This window comes from Protopterus annectens, chromosome 11.part0 (assembly GCF_019279795.1).
Source record: "Protopterus annectens isolate FY-2018-M chromosome 11.part0, PAN1.0, whole genome shotgun sequence".
In the NCBI taxonomy this organism is placed as follows: Eukaryota; Metazoa; Chordata; order Ceratodontiformes; family Protopteridae; genus Protopterus; species Protopterus annectens.
In genome coordinates this window covers 390,178,441-390,197,874 of record NC_056745.1, presented here as the reverse complement: position 1 = coordinate 390,197,874, position 19,434 = coordinate 390,178,441, and the positions used below count along the sequence as shown (strand labels likewise).

General features: G+C 38.6%; 1 protein-coding gene across 2 annotated transcripts in view; it reads left to right on the top strand.

Annotated features, from left to right (window-relative positions):
* Positions 1 to 19,434, top strand: part of GOLGB1 (golgin B1) — a 1,744,011-nt gene that overhangs the window by 1,161,789 nt on the left and 562,788 nt on the right. For both annotated transcript variants that reach the window (XM_044087881.1, XM_044087880.1), the window contains exon 11: positions 7,291 to 7,406. In XM_044087881.1, coding sequence (XP_043943816.1) covers positions 7,291 to 7,406 — 116 coding nt within the window. The remainder of the gene's footprint in view (positions 1 to 7,290; positions 7,407 to 19,434) is intronic.

The window sequence follows — 19,434 nt, the reverse complement described above, 5'->3', positions numbered from 1 at the left end:
TTATTGAAAGCTGATTATTTTTCCCAAAATTTCATAAGTTCCATAACAGCAGTTTTAGTTGGAAAATAAATACTTGCCAGTGTAATCCTCCTCCCTTGCCAATAGCCTTACTATCACAAACCTGCTATTATTGTCTTTTTTCCCCTCTTCTGTCACTGTTGGAGCCCTTCTAGCAATTAGTACAGGCACTCCCCTTTTTCTTTGTCCCTGATATTGTACTAAATATCCATCCTGAAATCCTTTGTCAAATTCACATGCTTATTTCTTTCCAAGTGTGTCTCTTGCAACATTGCTGTTTGCAAGCTGTGTTTCTAAATTCAATACATGTAAGGCCATTTATGTAATTTGCTCAATTTTAAGCTTTCACTGCTGTCTGGCTTTGCAAAACTAGTGTGGTGTACGTAAAACAACTTGGAATATTTTGGTTTGTGACAACTGAAACAAAGGTGAAGTGCATTACATGGTCATCCTTTTTTTATCACAGTCTGACTTCTGATTTTTACATATACATGGCTATAACTGCTTGGTGCGAGTTGCTAGGATGAAAGTAATTGATCCTCTTCTCATTTGCTCAGTTTAAATAATTTCTCGGTGGGATAAAATGCATTTCAGAATTCCCAGACTTTTAGAGCTTCTGGCCCACACACACCAAGGCTGTGTAAGTGGATTTTGACACAGGCTTAGTAGTGATGTCTGCCCTGAACCCCACCTAGTCTACAACCATCCCTACTTAGAGGCATACACAGAAGGTCACTCTTGCATATTTCTTGTTAAACAATATGCTTAACTTAGTGTCTTCACAGCTTTCCCTGTCTAATTAAGTGAAATCAGTAGAATTGTAGCTGTCTGAAAATTGTCACTTTTTTATTCTTAAAGAACGTGTAGTCCCCATATCTTATGTATTTCTTTAATAAACAGTATCACTGATGCTATTATATGCTGTAGCATTTTTAAGAATATGTTTGCATCTGAAAACCCTCATATGACTCTCTTGCATAGTTAGCTGTTCAAATTTACACTGAGAAGCATTTCTAGGAATCTATGTAAGCAAGTATCTGGTCATAGGTTCATAGGTTCATAGGTTTATACTAGGCTATCTGCCCGAGGGCATTTACAAGCCTAGCCCATCGTTTTGTGGCTTACGCCACCCCTTTAGTATGGGGAACTATACCCATTATTTTGCTGTGCCTCTGTCGAGCAGTGACACTGAGGTAATCCCTGGGGTATATCTGCGATCTCCCATCCATTGGTCAAGATTTCTCTTGAACAAGGCCAGCGAGGTGCTCTGCCTCACATGTACCGGGATTTTGTTCCACAGCATAGGGAGTCTTTGGGTAATGAATCTATCCCTCCAGCACGTCCTATTAATAGCCGTGTCGAGGTTTAAGTCTCCGCCCTTGTGGCTCTGATGGATCTAGATTTTTGAGGTGAAGCATATTCATCAAATCTGGGTTTGACATGGCCTTGTATGTTAGGCAAAGGTCACCTCTGAGCAAGCGTGGCGACTGAATAGAGCTGGAGTTCTTTCAGTCGGGCAGCATAGGACAGATTTTGAGACCCTTTATCCTTTTGGTGAGGAACTTTTGTGGCCTCTCCAGCTGCTGCAGGTGTCGGGTCAGATACATCCCAAATGGGGCATTGTACTCAATCATTGGTCTGATGAGTGATGAGTAAAGGGAGACTATGACCTCCCTTGATCTAGATGAGAATCCCTTCATGATAAGGTGGGCAATGTAGAAAGTCTTCCTAACTACTTTAGCTACATGGGTGTCGAATGACAGACTACTATCAACCTGGGTCCCCAGGTCCCTGATAACTTCTTCTGTGCTCAGTGGATTGCCACCTATTTGGTAGCTAGGGGTAACCTTGTTTTTCCCAAAGGGTATGACTATGCATTTTTGGCATTTAACTTCAGGCCGTGGCTCTGGCACCAGTTATCCGTTTCTGTGAGACCCTTCTGAAGGATATCTGTGTCAGATGTGTTTTCTACTATGGCCCAGTTTGCAGTCATCTGCAAACTTTGTCAGCCATAACCCTCCTGTGTTTGCTTGTACCGGAAAAGTAGATGCCAAACAAGAGTGGGCCCAGGACTGAGCCCTGTGGGACACCACTTGTGACAGGTTTTGAGTCTGTCATGGCGCCAGCAACTCTGACCCTGTGGGTTCTGTCACTCAGCCAGTTTGCAACCCATCTTGTGATGTATGGGTTAACATTTAAGCTGATGAGTTTTTCAATGATACCCGAGTGGGGTATTGTATCGAAGGCCTTAGCCAGATCGAGGTAGGCTGTATGGACTGCCTTTCCTCGTCAATGGCTTTGGTGACTGTTTCAAGAAGTCAACCAAGTTTAAAAGGCATGATCTGCCTTTGACAAAGCCAAACTGGGTTGGATCCAAAGTCTGCAAATTCCCTATGTCTTTAATTATGAGGTCCATTATGATCCTCTCCATGGCTTTGCAGATAAGGCTTGTCAGGCTAATGGGCCGGTAATTTCCAGGGTCGGTGGAGGCACCGCCTTTGTGAAGTGGGACCACAGTTGCAGTGCGCCACTCCTGGAGTGCGTATCCAGAGGTAAGACTTTGATTAAACAGCTGTCCTAGCTGTGGGTTTAATTCCTCATTGAGTTCGTGGAGCACACAGCCGGGGACACCATCAGGTCCCATGGATGCTGTGTTTTTTGCTTTGGAGAGAGCAGTTCTCACTTGGGCGCTGGAGATGTTTGGGGGCTGCAATCGTTTGGTATAGATATCTCTCCTTTTGGGGGGGAGGGGAGAAGTTTGCACTGAACCTGTCAGCCAGTATGTTGGCAATGTCTGTAGGATCAGTAATCTTCACATCATTTTGAACTAGTTCTGAGCATATCTGGGAGTTTCCTCCTAGGTGTCTAACATAGCTAAAGAAGGCCTTATGATTGTCTTTTGAGTCTTTAGCTATTTTTCTCTCGAAATTTGCTTTGGATGATTTTATGAGAGCTCTTAGTTTTTACTTATAGTGATCAAGGGTGTCTTACCTTTTAAGGATTTTGCTGTATCTTGTAGTAGCTTCCTCCTTTTATTGTAGAGTTTGTTTATGGCTGGGGTCCACCAGACTGGACGCTTGCCTTTGGTACTAAGAGTCTTTGTTTTGTTTGGGATTGCCTTATCCATGCAGTCCTGCAGGTGCTGGTAGAAGGCGTCTGTAAGTGATTCAGCGGCTTGAGTACTGTTTTCCACCAGCTCGGGGCCTTAAAGGAGACCACACTAGTCTTTAGAAGTGTGAAGTCGGCTTTTGAGAAGTTCTTTACTGTGGTCTTTTTATTTCAGGTGGGGGTGGGATGAGGACCTCCAGCGAGATTAGTTTGTGATCTGATCTCACCAGTGAGGGGTATACTTCGGTGTTGAACATTGTGCTCCCATGTTCGTGATGATGAGATCAAGTATGTTATCTCCTCTTGTGGGGATGGTGACTAGTTGTTCCATGGCATTTGAGTTTATGAATTCCAGGAACTTTTGGGCTAGGGTGTTTGGGCTTGAGTAGTGTTCCCAGTCTATATTAGGGTAATTGAAGTCACCTAGTATGATGGTGTTTGGTGATACATTTATCCCCTCTAGTGTTTTCAGGAAGGCCATGTGAGGTTCCTGAGTTTGTGAGGTGGCCTGTAACATGCTACAATTTGCAGAGCAGTCTTGCCTATGGTTAATTGCACCTGGATGGTCTCCGATGCATCGTGCGTTGCCACCAGTCTTGAGGTGTGGGTGTCCTTAATGAATATGGATACCCCCCCTCCTTTCTTGGTATTGTCCGGATTTTGGGGCGGAACGCATGATATGAGGTAAAACCTGATAGCGCTGGGGTGCTCTCAGGAGCCTTGAACCAGGTTTCTGTCACAGCACAGACATCGATGTTCTCCATACTGAGAAGGGCCTCGAGTGCGTGCATTTTGAGATTGAGACTTCTGGCATTGAGCAGCATTACCCTTAGTTTTTTCCCTTTTTTGTGTTCTAGGGTGGTAGGTTTAGAATTTGAGCCTTGCCTAAAAAAGGCACTATGGGGTGGCAAGAGCCTTTGCCAATATCCGAATCCCAGGGTGACAGGTGCAAGCCGTCCCTTGAAGCAGCGTGGCTTGTCCAGCATGTCATCCCAGGCAGACAGATACTGGATCCCCTTTGAATGACACCAGTGTTTAAGCCAATTGTTAAAGCTGATCATCTTATCTCTGTATTGTGGCATCACTCTTGGTGAAGGTAGGATACTGCTCAAGGTCAGGGTCATACCTGCCTGGGCTACATAGTCAGAGAGCTCCTCAATGTCTCTTTTCATGTAGTCCAAGGAGGTACGTCTCAGGTCGTTTACACCAGCGTGGACAATGACTGAGTCATATTTGTACTTGCTGTTGAGAGACCTGAGTGCTTGCGTTATGTGGCGGATTCTAGCGCCCGACAGGCAGCTTACTGTGACCTTCTCCTTACTCAGTCTGGTGAGCGGGACATCAGTGTGTCTGACTATGGAGTCACCAATGACTAGTGTGTCTGGCATTGTGTTTGGCCTTAAGGGCTGTGACTGTTTGACACTCTGACTGTGAGGTCTATGTGTTGCAGGTGTTGTGTTCTGAGGTGGTGGTTGTTTGGGTGTCTGCTTTGGTGGCCTCTGCTGTTTTGGTAGATTTTTGATCAGAGCCTCCAGTATGTCTTTGTGTGTTTATGTGTATGATTTGAGGTTGTAATGGTGCTATGTGAGACTGGGTCTATAGTGTGTGTGGTAACCTTCTCCTCCTGACTGGTCTTGCCAGTCCTGTGTTGAGAGAGCTCAGCCTCCAGTTTGGCCGTATAGTTGCATCTCTCGCATGTATTTGTGTTTTGTGGGAGGAGGAGAGGGTTGTCTGTGTACATGAGGCAATTGTAACATTGCCTCAGTATTCCCAGGTTCACCAGCTGAGCAGGAGAGGACACTAGCAACTGATCCCTCGACATGCTAGAAGGATAGACAAAAACTTTAAAAAAGATTCAGGGGACGTGGGTGACCGAGAAATGGGGGTTACCTTTTTGGGGTACTATCTATGACAAGAGTGCCGTATCAAGGTAATAAGTACTGTAGGAGCAAGTGCTAGGTTTAACAGATAGAGAATAGTCTACTTGGAGTCAAGTGGAGATGATCTTTTTAGTTATAGGATAAGCTGATTAGATCAGTAGTATAGTTCGAGGAAGGTAGTTTTAAGGGAAAATTTGAAGAGTGGACTTTAGGTACGCCGAATAGTTTAAACCTGCCCAACCGGCGCTGCCCTAGTGTGCAACAGTGGCAGGTCCGCTCTAAATCAGCTTAACGCGTTTACCGCGTTTTATACCAGGGGGCTGGAAAAAGCTAGAAACTGGCCCAAAACGACCAATAAACTACTAGTTACTGGCTGAAACCTCACAAAACTGGACAAAAGGCAGCTCAATGCTTCCCACTCCCACTGGTAAGCAAGGTAACTTCCTCTCCCCCAAATAAGGCAAGGAGACAGTACACAGGAACTACAACCAGAGCCCAGGAATCAGCAACTCTGAAACTGGACTAAACTAGTAAAGCAGGAAAAACAAGAGATATTTTTTTTCTTTTTTTTTTTTCTTTTTTTTCACAAAACAGGCAGAAACAGGTACAGCGAACACTTATAAATGCTATGAATCAGCTACTACAGCTTACACAGAAGAATTTGCTACAAATACAGTCAAATAGTAACAAACAAGGATTCCAAGTGCAATATTAAGTTAAATGCAGTAAAAACAGCTTCAATGTAACAGAAAGGCAGGCGAAATACAGTCGCTAGGTATTCAGATGTGGAAAGCAACAAAAATTATACTTAGTATCAAGAAAAGTCGCTTATTCAGCTCAGAAGGGCAGAGTCCAGCCTCTCCTCCCACAAGAGTGCAGACCGCAATCCTTCCTAACGTAAAATAACTGGCCTGAAGCCCAAGTGCTTAAACCAGAACTAATACACTTTTAGAATAACAGACACTGAGCTCTCAATCAGCAGTTCCTAACCTAGAAGGATGTAAGCTGCCTGTCCTGCCACCACAGTGCAGGCCACAAACCTTCCTAATGTAAAACAACTGGTCTGAAGCCCAAGTGCTTAATCCAAAAGACTTAGAAATGATAGCTACACTTTAATCAAGTTACTACCAGCAGTAATAAATACAACTGAATACTTTAAAAATGCCTGGATTAGTGCTCAAGTTATACAAACAAAGCTAGATTCAGCAGGTCTGGATCTAGTCTATGCCAAACGAGGTGTACCAATTTCAGTAAGAAGCAGTTCAAATATGCAGGCACTATAAGCTTTAACCAGAAATTCCCAGCTCAGAAGGACAGAGTCCAGCCTCTCCTCCCACAAGAGTGCAGAACACGAACCCTCTTAATGTAAAATAACTGGCCTCAAGCCCAAGTGCTTAAACCAGAATTAATACACTTTTAGAATAACAGACACTGAGCCCTCAATCAGCAGTTCCCAACTTAGAAGGATGTAAGCTACCTGTTCTGCCACTACAGTGCAGACCACAAACCTTCCTAATGTAAAACTGGTCTGAAGCCCAGGTGCTTAAACTAAAAGGCTTACAATGAGTTACACCAAGCAGTAATAAATACAATTGAGTACTTTTAAGATGACGCAAGAGCAAAATAAAGTAAGAAAAAACACAAATACAGTATATATATATATTTTTTTTTTTTTTTTTTTTTTTTTTTTTTGAAAGAGAGAAAGGAAAGAGAGAAAGGAGTAGCAGAAACTAAGCTGATTGGCCTTCTCAAATGCTCTCCCTGTACTGGGTAGAATGAGGTAATGACGCTAGACTGGGAGGAGGGTCCCAGATCAAATTTACACTAGGGGCGGGCAACTGCAAAGCCACCAACTATAAAAACACTATACCAACAGGGAGGGAGGGTGGGAAACAAACTGCAGAAGTGTTACTCCCAGCTGAAAAGCAGCAGTGAGCCTTTAAATGAAAGTTTTAAACAGCTAAAGGAGCCACTAGAAAAAAAGAGTTTAACTGCAACAAGTTATCATAAACAAACAACCCAACAGATGCTTAATAAGGGTGGACAATTTCCAGTTAATACCTCACACACAGCAAAAGAGGAGCACTTTGAATAAGAATAATTTAGGACTGTCTGATCAGAGTCTGATAAATACGTTTTCACTAATATTTACAGACTGCTAGCATCTTTATGGAGAAGTGTGCATTATGGGGTTTGCTGCAGTCATTGAATGTCTGTTGTGTTTTTCCTGTAGTCTTTTCTTTGATGAGAGTACCATTATTGTGCTCTCTGTTTATTTCAACAGATGATGTGAATGTAAAAACAACGAAGAACACAGAGTTAGAGTCATTGCTTGCTACTCTGAAGGAGGACTCAGATGCTCAATTGCAGCAGCTGGTAGAACAGCTGAAGAACCTTCAGGTAGGTCTGGCTTCTTGTTGCAGCTTTCACGGTTGACTTGGCAGTGATATTCAGTCAAACTTCAATGTTTAAGACGCAAGCAAGTTCCCAAGGGCTTGCATCTTTTTAAATTTCCCACCGGTATTTTTTTAAAAGACAGAGATAAAACAGATTGTTGGTTTGAACAACTCTTTTATTGAAGAACTATTAGAGAAAAGTGTCTGTTTTAAATGGGGAAATTATGGATGATCTATTGTTTGAATTTAATGTTCAGCGTTTTGATAGTATGTATGACCGTATTGAAAAACGGGTAGATTTCAACATGGATAGAAAAAGCTAAGTAGGGACAGTGAAGAATATAAAAGAGGAATAGCCTATCCTATGCCAAAAGCGCACAGTAACGCAACATCAAGTAAGAACAACACTGGACCCATGTTTGAGGAGAGGGAAGGGGGTGTTAGTTCGAATAATGATAATTACGATACGGAATAAAGAGGTGAACAACAGCTGACTAGTAATCCTCCATTGAGGAGGTCAGAGAGGATTTACAGTCGTAACAAACAAGGACAATTAATGGCAACTATAGTAATCCTTTTCATTATACCCCAGCATCCCAGGGCACTTGAAGTGTGAATTACCCCAGGGGACAACAATGGGGAGATACAGAAATTAGTGACAGAAATTAGATCTAATTTAGCTAGGAGGGAAGAAGTGGGTCAAAATGAAAACATAGTGGCACTAAATGAAGGGAGAGTTTTGAAATTTAAGGGCCTTAATATTTTCAGTTATTCCCACCTTGAAATTACTAAAGAACATTTTGCTCTTTTTAACAAAAGTTTGAAGTTTGTGCCCAGTGTGGTAATTAGTGTACTAGAGACTATGCCTGAAATTAAGTTATTTACTAGAAAACTTGGGTTACATCTTACAATTCAAGACAAAGATGGTGGAGGGGTGGAAACACACAACAGACAAGAAGTTTTTTGCCGTAAGAGTACTTTTAATCTTCCCACCAACCCTACAATTTCAGCTTACGAAAATTTATGTCTTAAGGATGTACACACAGTTCTAACTACCTAAGGAAAAAAAATGTTCAATTTAAGTAGACAAGAGACAGTAATTTTAAAGGGGATTAGATTAGATGATTCTGTTTGGGTAATAAAACCCGATAAAGGGGGTGGGATGGTGTTAGTAGAAAATTTGGATTACAGTTCAAAAATGTTGAACATATTGTATGATACTGACAAATACATGGAAGCATCACACAATGAGGTAATGATAGCCCATAGGAAGGTGCAATTGTTCTTAGAAGACAGTCTTTTGCAAGGTGCCATTTCTGAAGATTTATACAATTTTCTTAAAACTGACCATCCGACTATACCACACTCATTCGGTATTCCGAAAGTACATAAAGATGTAGTAGATCCCCCTTACAGGGTAGCAATTACATCACAAGGGAGTTCGACTTACCCCTTAGGAGTTTTTATCGACAGAATATTTAAATAGACAGTACAGTCGATAGATTATATTTTAAGGGACTCCTGGGACTGCTGGGATTTCCTTTCTAGGATAGGACAAGAGTATTTCTCCCCCGAAGTATAATTTTCCATTATGGACGTTACTGATTCATTTACAAGCATTCTCCACAAGGAGGGTCTTGAATTATTTTTGGAAGCAATATTGGATCGTACCAACTTTAGCACTACATTGACCAATTTCATTGTTAGCACAATGGAAATAATTTTGAACAACTACGGTATGCTTGAAGGAAATTTATTTCAAGCAAGTTAAGGGCATAGCAATGGGGGCCAGTTGTGCCCCCATTTATGCCAACATGGTGATGTACACTTGGGAACGAAAATACGTGTTCCCACTGATTTTAAAGACAGATGGCATTTATATTTCCATTTTTTGGATGATATTTTTATTTTATGGAAAGAGCCGTAACAGTGAGGACAGACTTAGTCAACTATTTAAATCAGTACTCCTCCTTTTTGACATTTACTAATAACAGTTCCAATAATTGTATTGAATTTTTGGACGTTAAAATCAATAAAGACGTTATTAGAAAGAAGTTTAGTTCAACAATTTTTCGTAAGGACACCTTTTCGAACAGTTACCTAAATTTCAACAGTCAGTATCCTTATAAAACTAGAAAAAACATTTTGAAAGGACAGTTGGTCAGAGCTACCAGAATGTGCTCTGAGTGGGATGTACTAAGAAAGGAAATTTTGCTGATCACTAGGTTTTGTGTGGAGGGATATTATCAAGGGGATCTTATTTTGAGTGTGACCCTTGAGGTAACACAAGCCTAGGGTTCCAAGTTTAAACCTCTTTTAGGTATCGGGAGAGGTAATGTGCGTCTCTGTGTACAACCAGTTAAGAAGGACTTTCACAACAGCATGATATTCCCCTTTGGTGAAGGTACGAGAGAGGTGAAAGAAATTATGAAAAAATATTGGGTGGTTTTTAAGATTAGCACAGTGCTCATACGAATTCTGGGGGACTATCAAAGGAAAGAAAATCAAAGGCCAATACACGTAAGGTTCAGTTAAGGCACTTTACTTTACTTGCAGCAAGGAGACAAAAACATGCAAATACAAGGATTAGTTCAACTACTAACAGGAAGTATGTTCATTCTTATACTATTTTACAAGACATGGCCTTCTAAGCTGACGTAATCAAACACAACTTTCAGTACTGTTCTACAGCAGATGTTACTCATATTTTCTATAGCAAGAAAGTTCCAAGGTTACACCAAAGGCACAAACTCCAGATATCCTTAGCGAAAAACCTTTATTGTGGCAGACCTGCATAAAAAGTGAGCGCTTTCACGTCCAAGTGACGCTTCATCAGACTTCAATATTTGATAAATGAGTTAAGACACTTATATACAATTTCAAAGCTCAATTGTTTTAGCAATTAATCAATTAGTATGATGGAAGCTTAAAGTGCTAGTGCTTAAATAAATTTATCAATATGCATTTTTTATATATATAAAGCCAAACATTGCAATAACTCACATGAAATATTATATAAAAAACATTAAAAACACATTAAAAACTCCTTTAAATGTATAAAAAATATAATGAGCAACGATTAATGACAATTAATATTCTAATGTTTAAAAGCCTTAGCTACTAGGAAAGGTCTAAGTGTAATTCTATCATTCAGGCCATATATGTGTGCCTGAAGTCTAAGAATCCACCTGGTCTCTACCTCTTCTGTGTGATTCTTTACATTTCCTAGTCTACTATCTACTTTAATTAATTCCAAGACCTTAAACTTAAAGTGATGAGTGGACCCTTCATCTATCACATGTTTAGCTAGAGCATTCGTGGGGTCTTCTCTATTAATAGCATATAAATGCTCTCTTATGCGCTCACGTAAGGTGCGGTTAGTTTTTCCTACGTAATATTTTAGGCACAACTGACATTGAGCTAAATAAATTAAGTTCTTGGACCTACAATCAGTGTGACTTTTAAATGTATAAGTTTTGTTGGTGATAGGATGGATAAAGGTGTTATCCGTGTTAATAAACCTACACTGGTTGCATTTACGGCAAGGGAAAGTACCTTCCCTTTGTGAAAATGGATGTTCTACTTTTGTTTTTTCGTAGCAAAGTAGTCTTTTCAGGGACTTCAAATTTTTGTATGCTATGTTAGGTCTTTGTTCAACTAGTGTCCTGATTTTCTCATCCATTATAAGAATCTTCCAATTATTCTCTATAATCTTTTTTATTTGACTATTCCTATTAGTATAGGGTATAATAAGTCTATTCTTAGAGATCCTTGGTTCTTTTTTATTTATGTTAATAGTATTAGATTTATTATAGAACGGACAACCTTTATTTTTCCTTGTTTCACTTGCCATAGTAATTGTATTATGCACTACTTTTTCACTATATCCTCTATGTATAAAATTATTTTCTATGATTACCTTTTGTTCATTGAATGTTACTTCATCTGTTGTTAGCTTGGAAACTCTTAAAGTTTGATTCATTACTACATTTTTATGCACATGTCGAGGGTGCATACTAGTGCGATGAAGTAGATTATTCCTCCAACAAGGCTTCCTATATACACATGTATTTATACCATTAAGTCCTTTTGTTAGCAAAACATCGAGGAACTGTATCTTCTCATGAGAATATGTACTCTCAAATTCTAAAAAATCGGTAGTACCATTAATATATTGTATAAATTCATTTAACTTAGTTATTGTTCCTCTCCATAATAAAAAGACATCATCAACAAAACGGCAGTAGTGTATTAGATGTTCATTGAAAATTAAGTTGTTCATTACATATGCTTCTTCCCAATATGCCAACACTAGGTTGGCATATGAGTTCGCACAAGGTGTTCCCATGGCTACACCCTTTTGTTGTAAATAGTAATTATTGTTGTATACCATAGCATTATTTTCTAACACTATTTCTAGTAGAGACGTCCACCTTTATCCATCCTATCACCAACAAAACTTATACATTTAAAAGGTATACTGATTGTAGGTCCAAGAACTTAATTTATTTAGCTCAATGTCAGTTGTGCCTAAAATATTATGTAGGAAAAACTAATCGCACTTTACGTGAGCGCATAAGAGAGCATTTATATGCTATTAATAGAGAAGACCCCACGAATGCTCTAGCTAAACATGTGATAGATGAAGGGTCCACTCATCACTTTAAGTTTAAGGTCTTGGAATTAATTAAAGTAGATAGTAGACTAGGGAATGTAAAGAATCACACAGAAGAGGTAGAGACCAGGTGGATTCTTAGACTTCAGGCACACATATATGGCCTGAATGATAGAATTACACTCGGACCTTTCCTAGTAGCTAAGGCTTTTAAACATTAGAATATTAATTGTCATTAATTGTTGTTATTATATTTTTTATATATATTTACTAAGGAGTTTTTAATGTGTTTTTAATGTTTTTTATATAATATTTCATGTGAGTTATTGCAATGTTTGGCTTTATATATAAAAAATGCATATTGATAAATTGATTTATTTAAGCACTAGCACTTTAAGCTTCCATCATACTAATTGATTAATTGCTAAAACAATTGAGCTTTGAAATTGTATATAAGTGTCTTAACTCATTTATCAAATATTGAAGTCTGATGAAGCGTCACTTGGACGTGAAAGCGCTCACTTTTTATGCAGGTCTGCCACAATAAAGGTTTTTCGCTAAGGATATCTGGAGTTTGTGCCTTTGGTGTAACCTTGGAACTTTCTTGCTATTGTGTTTTTTGCAGCTTCGCTGCCTTCGTTGTTCCAGGGTACTGTACCCAGTACAGGTGACTTCTTTTTTATATTTCGCCATTTGGTTCGTTTTGGTCTCCTGCTGGGACATGGCTACTGAGGGAAATATTGACTGTGATTCAAATTTACCAGTAAGCAACAAAAAGTTTGACCTACAGAGCTTACTTGAATTGAATGTAAATCCGTTACTCAAACTAACGGCTACGGATCTAAATACTCCAGATGCTGTGAACATTAATCGTAAGCACGACATTGACATTATTTTTATTACCAGACGTTTGGAAAACAAACTGCAGAAACTAAAGAGTATTCAGTGGCAGAAATCGCACATGGAAGCTTGTAAAAGCTTCCGATTGATACCAAGAGGGCTCAGGGTCCTAAAGATGCCCACCTTTGGGGACTCTAACCCAGTTCTGCTTTCCAAATGGCAAAAGTTAAACTTAGAAACAAGTTTTGGTTATATAAATATACTAATTGAGCATTACAATATGTCATTAACAACTTTGTCTAAAGAAATTTCTGAACTAGAGAAAGAACTTTTGGGCTTACTAGACGAACGAGAACTGGGCATGCTATATGATGATCTCAACATTATGATTCGTTCAATTGACCAGAAATTGGTCCAAGATAAAAAGAGAAAACTTGAGAGGGATTATGTGGACTTTAAAAAAAGTCAAGTTTTCTCGTGGCCAAGAGAAAAAGAAAATAAGTTCGCTACATCCAGGAGAAACAATATTCCTGCCAAGTCGAACATTAATGGAGCTGACGTACATGGCCACGCCCCTTCAGTGATGACTACCACTATGCAACCTCCCACTGCTAACACCAGGTCCATTTCTGATGAGACCCAACGAAACACGGGCGCTCCCCTGATGACAGCCCCTGGAGTCAAGAACAAGCGGCAGGTTACGATAGAAGCGATGGTCCATTTGGACAATATTGGTGAGATTCCTGCACCTGCAACTATCGATCAGGAATACATCAGTCCTAAATCAGGAATCAAGAGGAAGTCGCCAGCCGTGAGTTCAGCGGTTGATGTCATTACTAGAGAAGAAGAAGAAAACAACGTTTTTTTACCGCGCACAGACTTTCCATGTTTTCCCCTTCCATTCAAGCCTGTGGAAACAAGAACATGGACATTAAACAACACTTACAAAAAAAGGAAGGGAACAGAGGAGATATACGAAAATCAGAGAAAAGCTCTGAGGTCAGTACACAGGACTTAGTTGTGAACATTTCTAAATATAAACTCAATGACCATGAGTTATCTGTCCTTAATAAAGGACTTAGTTTTATTCCATCGGCTTTTACTGATGTTACAGAGTTTATAGTGGATATAAAAATGTTCACTAGAAATATAGCGCTAAAAATGTTGTATAATGATAAAAATGTAAATTTGGATAACGTTAGCAACATCAATACCTTTAGGAAACCTTCTACGTTTATCCCTGTACAACATCCATTATTGGAATTATTTGAACGTGCTTGTGAATCTGATTTAATGGAATTATATAATAATAATATAGGGAAACCTGATTTTTTCAATATAACCACCAAAGAGAAGGCAGCCATTTTAAGTTTACAAAGTAATAGTAATATAGTTATTAGGCAAGCTGACAAGGGGGGAGCAATAGTTATAATGGACAAGGAAATGTATGATATGAAAGTTTCTTTTATGCTTGCAGAAATTGATACTTATATACCATTGAATGCTATTTCATTGAATAAGTTAATTAAAAATGTGCACGCGCAGTTATATGATTTACTACTCACTAATGTTATTGATATGAATTTGTATAGGTATTTTCTTGTTGAAAATCCACTAGTACCAACGTTCAGAGGCCTCCCTAAAATACATAAAGAGCTGGATAATCCACCATTAAGACCTATTGTCTCCAGCAAAGGGTGGCTGACTGAGTCCCTTTCAATTTATTTGGATAAACAGTTCAAACCCATAGTGAATAGCACCAAACATATTTTAAGAGACACACAACAATTTATAGAAGATTTTGCCAGATGCAATGAACAACATCATATTACAAATGATGATTTCTTTGTTACTTTAGATGTAAAATCTCTATTTACTTCAATCCCAAACAGTACTGGGATTGAATTTTTGAGATTATTTCTCCTAAATCATGGTGTAAATAATAGCAAAATCATAATGTGGACGTCTCTACTAGAAATAGTGTTAGAAAATAATGCTATGGTATACAACAATAATTACTATTTACAACAAAAGGGTGTAGCAATGGGAACACCTTGTGCAAACTCATATGCCAACCTAGTGTTGGCATATTGGGAAGAAGCATATGTAATGAACAACTTAATTTTCAATGAACATCTAATACACTACTGCCGTTTTGTTGATGATGTCTTTTTATTATGGAGAGGAACAATAACTAAGTTAAATGAATTTATACAATATATTAATGGTACTACCGATTTTCTAGAATTTGAGAGTACATATTCCCATGAGAAGATACAGTTCCTCGATGTTTTGCTAACAAAAGGATTTAATGGTATAAATACATGTGTATATAGGAAGCCTTGTTGGAGGAATAATCTACTTCATCGCACTAGTATGCACCCTCGACATGTGCATAAAAATGTAGTAATGAATCAAACTTTAAGAGTTTCTAAGCTAACCACAGATGAAGTAACATTCAATGAACAAAAGGTAATCATAGAGAATAATTTTATACATAGAGGATATAGTGAACAAGTAGTACATAATACTATTACCATGGCAAGTAAAACAAGGAAAAACAAAGGTTGTCCGTTTTATAATAAATCTAATACTATTAATATGAATAAAAAAGAACCAAGGATCTCTAAGAATAGACTTATTATACCCTATACTAATAGGAATAGTCAAATAAAAAAGATTATAGAGAATAATTGGAAGATTCTTATAATGGATGAGAAAATCAGGACACTAGTTGAACAAAGACCTAACATAGCATACAAGAATTTGAAGTCCCTGAAAAGACTACTTTGCTATGAAAGAACAAAAGTAGAACATCCATTTTCACAAAGGGAAGGTACTTTCCCTTGCCGTAAATGCAACCAGTGTAGGTTTATTAACACGGATAACACCTTTATCCATCCTATCACCAACAAAACTTATACATTTAAAAGGTATACTGATTGTAGGTCCAAGAACTTAATTTATTTAGCTCAGTGTCAGTTGTGCCTAAAATATTATGTAGGAAAAACTAATCGCACTTTACGTGAGCGCATAAGAGAGCATTTATATGCTATTAATAGAGAAGACCCCACGAATGCTCTAGCTAAACATGTGATAGATGAAGGGTCCACTCATCACTTTAAGTTTAAGGTCTTGGAATTAATTAAAGTAGATAGTAGACTAGGGAATGTAAAGAATCACACAGAAGAGGTAGAGACCAGGTGGATTCTTAGACTTCAGGCACACATATATGGCCTGAATGATAGTATTACACTCAGACCTTTCCTAGTAGCTAAGGCTTTTAAACATTAGAATATTAATTGTCATTAATTGTTGTTATTATATTTTTTATATATATTTACTAAGGAGTTTTTAATGTGTTTTTAATGTGTTTTATATAATATTTCATGTGAGTTATTGGAATGTCTGGCTTTATATATATAAAAAATGCATATTGATAAATTTATTTAAGCACTAGCACTTTAAGCTCCCATCATACTAATTGATTAATTGCTAAAACAATTGAGCTTTGAAATTGTATATAAGTGTCTTAACTCATTTATCAAATATTGAAGTCTGATGAAGCGTCACTTGGACGTGAAAGCGCTCACTTTTTATGCAGGTCTGCCACAATAAAGGTTTTTCGCTAAGGATATCTGGAGTTTGTGCCTTTGGTGTAACCTTGGAACTTTCTTGCTATTGTGTTTTTTGCAGCTTCGCTGCCTTCGTTGTTCCAGGGTACTTTACCCAGTACAGGTGACTTCTTTTTTATATTACTCATATTTTCTGCTGACATGACTAGATTTGTGAGAAACTTTTCAGAAAAACAACCTGGCCTTGGTGACTATTAATCCGTTTACAAGCGTCTATTGTACAGTGTTGCATTTCAAGGTACTCTTCTAATACAGATACAAGCAAATGCTGATTGCAGTTCATATTTTCAAGCAGGCTTTGTACTAATTATCTATAACTTCTACAGCTGTGTATTTTCTCATGGCACAGCGGAACTTCTTGTCTAAGTTTCATACAAGTAGTATTGTTCTATTCATTATTTTCCTAACGCAAGCAGAAGTCACCTGCTTCTCAGTAAATTTCCAAGGCACAAGCAAGATTTTAGCTAACAGTACAAGGTCAGAAAGCAACTGCAGTTTGTACAGATTTATGCAGTATGAAATAGAATAAATGTGTTAACCCTTTTCAAGCTCTAAATGCACTAAGCATATTGCTAATACACACATTAATACATATTTTTCTAACATTTCCCCCCGTTAATACTTTTATTCTACTTTCAAAATAAGCATAAACAGTTTGTTTTCTTCTCCTAACCTCTTCCACTTAGGATTTGGAGTTAAGAGAGTCATTCATTTTAAACTTATGAAAGCATTTTTAGTCTTTTAACAGTTCTTCAAACTCAGTACTTTGATATAAGGATTCAGAAACTGAAATGTCTATTAGGTCTTTAACCAGTCTTTTCATGCAGGGGATACCACAACAAACACATACTCCCAGTAGGAGCATACCTACACGAATGGCAATCAGGATGTTCATTAGGATGGTACCCCACCTACCCAAACCATTTCTAGAAAAAGTCCGTCAATGGGTTTGGGCCTGGTTTGGTCATGGCCGACACTTGCTGAATTACCTCAAGATGATTGTATATCTTGTGTTTATGGTCAGGAATATACGAACAGCATTCTTCTTGGATTAAAGCGCACGTACCACCTCTCGCCGCTAGGGTGAAGTCGAGAGCCATGCGGTTTTGGAGCACTACAGTTCTCATAGCATTCAATTCATCAGTCACCAATTCGAGAGCAGAAAAAGTTGCGTTGCTCATTACTTCAAGAAGTTTTGACAGTTTTCTCAGCTCCCAGATCAATTTCACTGCTCCATATGCTGGTAATATGCCTGCCCACGATATAACGCTATCACTCAAATCCATGTGTGTCAGTCCTTTGCCTAGAGAGTGATGGTCTTTCCAACGCGCATAGATTTGTCCCACTGGATTTACAGGTTTCTTGACTACTTCTCAGACATTTCGAATTTTTCCATGAGACAAAACTGCAGTGTGTCGTACGGCCGGAACCAGGTAACCCAAAAAACAACTGCCGGACCAATTCTCAGGTAACCATTTGTATGCCTTTTTGCCACACACAAAATAACAGTCCTCTACTTTAGTAGTAACCTTGCTATGAATATACACTCACCCTGCATGAACCATTTTTCTATCAATTGTAGACAGCTGTTTATAAAGAAAAGAATTATGTTTTACTTCATCAAGTGTTTTGTGCATCAATCCAAGAAATGAATCATAGTTTGTATTACAATAAAGATCTACTTTGTTACCTGTAGTGTAACATCTATAAGGAACAGTTACACTGCAATTGCTCCAACCCACTTGAACAGTATTATTTTTATAAAAACACACAGTTCCCTTTTGTGGAACAGACAAGTGCAATGCTATTTTATCTTGTGCTGTAATTGTTGAGGTATCATAAATCAAGTTCTCCCAGGTCTCATTGACCCCTAGGGGGACCGTAGTCATTAATAACCCCCCCGTATGCTGTTGGCAAAGCTGTACAAATCCAGCAATTCGAAACATTGAAAGTCTCAGCATACACATATTTAATTGCCTGGTAAGTGTTAAAATTTGGATGCCAGTTTATGAGTAACACTTCACGTTTATTGAGTTCAGTCTGTGTGGTTGGGAAAAGAAAAGGCCACAACAAAAAGATTATTGCCATTAGTACAGTTAACAGGATGATTATGCAATACTTCTGAGGAAAGGGTTGTTCTGCATTCCTGTTTCTTCTGGACTCTATCATTTTTGCTGTTGGCATGTAACAAGATTTTTGTCCAGTTCAACGTTTTTAACTAATTTGTAGTGCGTCAGGTGGATCCAGGAGGCACGCTCCGCAATTTTAACTGCAGTGGGTGTTGACAAAAGCACTTGATATGGACCTTCCCACTTTGGAGACACCTAGTTTTTCTTCTTAACTACCTTCAGCCAGATCCACGCTCCAGGGGGCACTGCCACTTCTGACAGTCTGGTTCGTTCTTTATCTGAAACAGAATTTAACTGCAACAAATGTTTAGAATTTAACAAATTACGCATATACTCTGCTAATGTACTGTCAGTTTCCTGGTCTGCAGGCATGTGAGATTTCCACTGAGGTATATAGTAAGCCCTTCCAAAGAGCTTTTCAAAAGGAGTCAGTCCTTTTGCATTTGGAACAGTTCTCATGCTCAACAGTGCCAGGGGCAGACAGTACACCCAGTTTCTGTGCGTTTCTGCTACTAATTTTCTTAGCTTACTCTTTAAAATCCCATTATGCCTCTCTACTAGCCTTGCTGATTGAGGGTAATACGCACAATGATTCTTTAGGGAAATACAAAAATGTTTACTTAACTGCTGTATGGTCTGATTTACGAAGTGCGTGCCGTTGTCACTGTAGATCCTTTCCGGAATGCCGAATCTAGGGATGATTTCTTTAACAAGAACTTTGGCCACAGTCATAGCATCTGGATTTTTAGTCGGAAAGGTTTCCACCCATCTGGAAAACATATCTACAATGACAAGACAATACTTCTTATTTTC